A 6,038-nucleotide genomic window follows, 5' to 3' on the forward strand; every position below is an offset into this window, starting at 1 on the left:
GATATGCAGAAATACTCATTAATGACTTTGATTATTACTTTCTTTCCTATAGTGTAGCGCTGAGGGTGAGAGTGCAAAAGCAACCTCACTAAATTTGTGTAAATAGCGATATATGCTAGTTAAGAAAGTTCTTTATGAGGTTGACTCCTTAGAGCCCATATGTTGGGCACACAATGTGGCTATATTAATGTTACTGGACCACAAAAGGACTAAATTAGTTAAAAAGTCATTCTGTGAAGTCTTACAAATGAATTGTCATTTGGTTAAACTCAAGTGGTGTAATTGTTAGGCTGTTAAGCACATGATAGTGTGATATACGCTTTTGTAAATAGTTGTTAAATGTCTATACGTACATACCATGATCAATTCTCATAAATCTCAAGCACCAGCTCCTTCATTTCAAGGAACTTTACACCCCTCCCCCCTCTCCTCTCTCTCTCTGCCAGGCTTTGCAACTATGGTACAATCAAAGAAGTTCAGAGGTGTCAGGCAACGCCACTGGGGCTCATGGGTAGCTGAGATTCGTCATCCCTTACTGTATTCTCAACAAACTCTTGCTATATATCTTCTCACAACATGCATATAACACATGCTATTCAAAATTTCACTTTCTTTTCTTTTCTTCCCTCTTCCAACTTTTACTAGTTTGTAGTACACTTTGCTTCCAACAATCCGAATTCCGGATATACCATGAATAAGTACATTAGAGGCTAAATTTTCTGCGGCTGTCATAAAATACCGGATCATTTGTATGTCTTTGTGTAAATTTCTTCTTATAGAAACTGGATAAGTAGAACTCTCAAGTATATATTCAATTTTATAGTTGCATATATTTGGTTATCATGTATATCCTAAAACTTTATTATTATAACATGAGCACATTCTATGTGCGACATATTTATAAACTATCCATATTGACTCTTATGTTTTTCATGTGTTGTAGGAAAAGAAGGGTATGGCTTGGGACGTTTGAAACTGCAGAAGAAGCAGCGCGAGCCTATGATGAGGCAGCCATTTTGATGAGTGGCTGTAATGCCAAAACAAACTTCCCTGTGGTCACAAATCAAATAGGCAATGACAACAACTCTAATACATCATCCAATAATGCACTCTCTAAAGTCCTTAGTGCAAAGCTTCGCAAATGTTGCAAATTCCCATCACCATCTCTCACTTGCCTCAGGCTTGACACAGAGAATTCCCATATTGGGGTTTGGCAAAAACGTGCAGGTACTTCTTCTGATTCCAATTGGGTGATGATGGTTGAACTAGGAGAGAAAAGTGGACAAGTTGTGCCTGAGAAAAACTTGCCTGCAGTATCAAACACAGCCGAAATAGAGGCTGGGCAGCCTGAAGGTGGTGATGGGATAAATGAGGAGGAGAGGGTTGCATTGCAGATGATTGAGGAACTCCTGAATAGAAATTAAAGATTCCAAGTACTTTCAACTTCACATGGGGCTAGCAGAGCAAAGCATGGGGGCTTCCATGTGCTCAGCTCTTGACATTACTTTGTGTTTGTTTGTTTGTTTAAAATAGAGGTTTGTTATTTGAGATCATAAGGAGGAGGTTATAAGCCTTACCCTCAATATGTTTTGTCCGTATTTCTAGGAACTAGAAAGTGTTTAGTTACTATAGAAATTTACTAGTGGTATTTTATGTAGCAACAAATTTACTTGGAGTTCATAGTAAATAAATTGTGTTTTTATTTAATTTCCTTTTATTTATTTATTTATTTTTTATTTTAAAATCCATCATTCCATCTCTATATATTCTTCTTGCAAGTGTATTAGCACGAGCTTTTGGTAAAACTGTTTGGTTTGTGCGTAGTATCTCATGCTCTAACATATGAAACATTCTTCTCAAAGCATGTAAATCCCACAATTTTGAAAAAGATGTTGCATATATCGAATGTATAGATACTTATTGTTACTAATAAATCATGAAATTAAGCTCTATCTCTCAAGAATTTTGATATCATAGACCAAGCGGGATTTAGATAATTGATTTTGAATTGTTCCAATCACCTAGAGAAGAGAGATTTTATTGAAGCATGCACCATGATATTAGTATTTCTAGTTTCACACTTTTGTGGTAAGAATTAAGTACTTGAGATGAAATGGTATCAAATACCCATTTACAATGAAATTCATTATTATGTGCACTTTTATCTTTGTTAAGAGTTTTGTAGTTTTACTAGTTGACATTCCTAATGTTTCTAAGATATTCAGGATTTAAATCCCTCTTCTCCCATTGTATGTATATATATATATATATATGCCAATTGTACCCTAAGAAAAATATCCAAACCAAGTTAAAAACTGTAATTATATTCTTATAAAGGAGGATACCTAACCCCTATACTGTGATAAAGAATACTAAGAGTAAATGGTGGATGAAAGATTACATCGACAAAGACAAAATGTTTCTTATATATATAAATAATGTTAGAGATATAAACTATTTTACAAAAATTTTTACAAAATGATGATATAGTGAGTGATTATTGGTAAATGAAAAAGTAATAATAATGGTGGGCCTAGATGAAAACCAATAAAACGTTGGTCACATCAACATTTTATAAAAATTTTATAAAATAATTTGTGAATATAGCTGTAGGGTACATATTTGTAGCCCAAGTACAAAAGATTTGGAGTATGAGCCTAATAAGCCCAAAACAATGAATTTGTAGAGAGTGGGTGAAAGAGCTGGGCATGTTGAGAATGAAACAACGTTCAACAGGGATTTTATTGATTAATTAATGTAAGAACAGACTTGAAACTTCAATGCATTCCTGTTCAAAGAGACAAACTATTGTATATATCACTCTTAGAATTATCATCCACCTTTTTCTTCCCTCCCCCATCCCCCTTCTATACGAGGTCCCTTACATTTATATAGTGTTCTTTTAGACTATTTTAATCGTCCACTTGTCTTCATCTAAACGTTCACTTGAGTACCCGTCCCATCAGGTAACTTCGTCAGTTCTCCATGAGTGGCAGTAGTTGAGATTGTACTGTTCAGAAGTCTCCTCTACATTAATGCGACAAGAAAAGTTGTTGCAGTGCATTTAATGCGGTGTTAGCAGCTTTTCCTTTATATATTTCTCTGTTCTTCTCATCTCCATACATGCCTGAAGTTTATCCTTATCATTGGAATTGCTAGGAAGGTTATTTGAACCTCCCAGATACTAGCTTAACTGAGATTCTTTATACTCGAGGATAACACACTCTTCGGACTACTGATGCTCTCTTCGGACTATATTCCTCGATCATTTCTAGGTATATCTCCCCCACCTGGGGTCTTTCTCAATCGTTTATTTCTCTTCGGACAAACTTTTAGTCTTCAAATAGGGCCTTAGGCCCAATACATAAGTTTGGGCTTTTATCCCCACAATAGCCCCTCAAAATTTTAATTTTTCCCTCGCATTTGAGGAGAAAAAATAGGATTTTGATTTGTTACAGAAAATAAAAGATAAAAACGCGAAGAATACCTGAGTTTACACGTGCGTGAGCATAGATCTAGGCGCTTCATCATTGCCGCTGTTGTTTCGATATTTATGAAGTGGTATTAATTGCTCCAGGCGGTGTTTTGTCTCTTGTATCCAACGGTAGATTATTGATCCTACGAATGATGTTTCTCCTCAGAATTTGGGCGGGATAACTCCCACTCACTTTTTGGCCCCTATATGAAGCCTCAAAGAAGACTCTATCTCTTTTACTTTGCGATTTCTTACTCTCCAGCGAACCCAAACGTTCAAGCTCATCAACTTTTTCAAATCATCCATCTCATTTCTGCAAAAATTCACATAAATCCTTCCAAGGATTTAAGGATCACTCTCCAACCCTGTTTGTGTAAGTTTTAATCTCCTCGAACCCTTCATTTTCCTCTCGGCCAACGTTCTTGGCCCTCAAACTCTCATTTCTCAGTTACTATTCTGTGCCTCTCTCTATTTAACCAAAAATGGGTAAATTTCAGTACCTGGTCGATATTCCTGCCTTAATAGAGGCATTTAAGGAAACATATGGCATACCACAGGGAGTAAACTTGAGGTATTGTCCCCCAGAAAAGATATTATCCGATCGAAGAGAGGGAGAAGTCATAATCCTTATGATAGCATTCATAGAAGGAGGAATGACTCTCCCTATAACTCTCCAACCCTGTTTGTGTAAGTTTTAATCTCCTCGAACCCTTCATTTTCCTCTCGGCCAACGTTCTTGGCCCTCAAACTCTCATTTCTCAGTTACTATTCTGTGCCTCTCTCTATTTAACCAAAAATGGGTAAATTTCAGTACCTGGTCGATAGTCCTGCCTTAATAGAGGCATTTAAGGAAACATATGGCATACCACAGGGAGTAAACTTGAGGTATTGTCCCCCAGAAAAGATATTATCCGATCGAAGAGAGGGAGAAGTCATAATCCTTATGATAGCATTCATAGAAGGAGGAATGACTCTCCCTATGAATCTAGTTACCAAAAATTATCTTCGTAACCATAGGCTTTCTCTTGATCAATGCGCACTTAATATGTTTAGGATCTTAGGGGCAATTGACGCTTTGAATCGTCATTTAGGACTGAGGATCACCTGGCTTGACGTAGTACACATGTACGAATGTCATAGCCAAAAGGGAGCAGGATATTATCTTAAATCCCGATCCGACATCGTTAGGCTCATTTCTTGCCTACCCAAGTCTAATAAAGGGATGAAAGATGACTATCTGATCGTCTTGGGCGCATGACGTGACGGTCTTCATTGCCTAACCCAACCAGGAGAGCTAGGTGGGATATCCCAGATTTAGTTTTCCTAACAATAGACTTAGGCTACTTCTTGCCTAACATTATTTTTCTTTTCTCCATATCAGCATCTTTGAGTTTCTGATTATTGTTAATTTCGTTGTGATGTTAACAGATAAAAGGCAAGTTGCTCTTCGACTCAGCCTGACTAATACTGACGCACTCAACTATCTACTGAGATTAGAGATTTTAGTAAGTGAAGATGGACAACTTTGGGCTGCAAATCTTATTCTCGGTTACACACCAAAATCGAGCAATTTTCAGCCCGTCGGCAATGCTATAACGCAAGGAGACTATCGGATGAACCAAATAGACGTTTCTCGGTGTAATTTTCTAGCGCCGTTCAATCTTGCCCCCGTGTCACATCCAAATCCGCAAGCGGTACCATTACTCATCCAACCAATTCAGCAGGTTCCCCTCGAACTAGTAGTAGTGGGTGAAAGGGTTGCTTCCTCAACTTCTTCACTTGAGGAGCAGATTGATAAGTTCAAATTTGGAGAGGCTTCAGGAAGGGTTCCAGTCATTCAAGTTTCGGACGCTGAGGAGGAAATTGACAGGCAGTCCAGTGTTCGCAATCCAGTTTTAATTACTGCCCTTCCAGATGATTTTTCAGAAGAAGAGGAGGACACGGCAAGCTTGAGGGATTTAATGAAGGCCAGGAAAAAGGTACCTGAGACCAAATGGACTGGTACGTCTCAACTAACTATCAATACTTTTTAGAAACATTTTCTTGGAAATTGAAAAAGTTGTCAATACTTTTTCAATTCTCGAAAAAAACTTTTCCAAAAATGAAAAATAATGTGTGCCCTTAGGGCACACATTAATTAATAAAATCCTTACTTTATATATAATCCATCACATGAACCAAATATAAACATCAAATCATTCTTAACGACTTTCTAGCTTCATTTGGACACTTGGCCTTAGATGCAAAGCTAATTGCAGAATTGTTTAGTTTTATTAGTTTTTTCACATGTATGACGTTATGTCAATTCTATTTCTTATAATGTTGCTAGGTCAATTCTATTTCTTCACGTGAACGATATATTTCAAGCCGATTTGACCTTTCTTTAATTTAAATCATAGCTTCATTCTCAAAAAATAAAGTAATAAAAAGAAATCATTCATTATATGTTTTTTCAAGAATGTGATCCTAACATTAATAATTATTAGCGTGGAGTTTTGTGCGTATGCATGATCACAATTTTAAAAAATTACAATTATACGATTCAAATTATACATTTATTTTA

General features: G+C 36.6%; 1 protein-coding gene across 1 annotated transcript; it reads left to right on the forward strand.

The window, feature by feature from the left end:
* The first annotated feature begins 457 nt into the window (after window positions 1-457).
* Window positions 458-1,424, forward strand: LOC111985562 (ethylene-responsive transcription factor WIN1). Its single transcript, XM_024017247.2, has 2 exons — window positions 458-537; window positions 944-1,424. Exons 1-2 carry the CDS (start codon window positions 458-460, stop codon window positions 1,422-1,424), a joined length of 561 nt encoding a protein of 186 aa, XP_023873015.2.
* Window positions 1,425-6,038: the final 4,614 nt, after the last annotated feature.

The sequence above is a fragment of the Quercus suber genome, unplaced genomic scaffold (assembly GCF_002906115.3).
Source record: "Quercus suber isolate HL8 unplaced genomic scaffold, Cork oak 2.0 scaffold_308, whole genome shotgun sequence".
In the NCBI taxonomy this organism is placed as follows: domain Eukaryota; kingdom Viridiplantae; phylum Streptophyta; class Magnoliopsida; order Fagales; family Fagaceae; genus Quercus; species Quercus suber.

Excerpts from the sequence above, each read along its gene's own strand:
- LOC111985562 (XM_024017247.2), top strand. The coding sequence starts at position 458 with ATGGTACAATCAAAGAAGTTCAGAGGTGTCAGGCAACGCCACTGGGGC. Across the intron at positions 538-943 it reads GAGATTCGTCATCCCTTACT|GAAAAGAAGGGTATGGCTTG; the intron begins GTATTCTCAACA and ends CATGTGTTGTAG.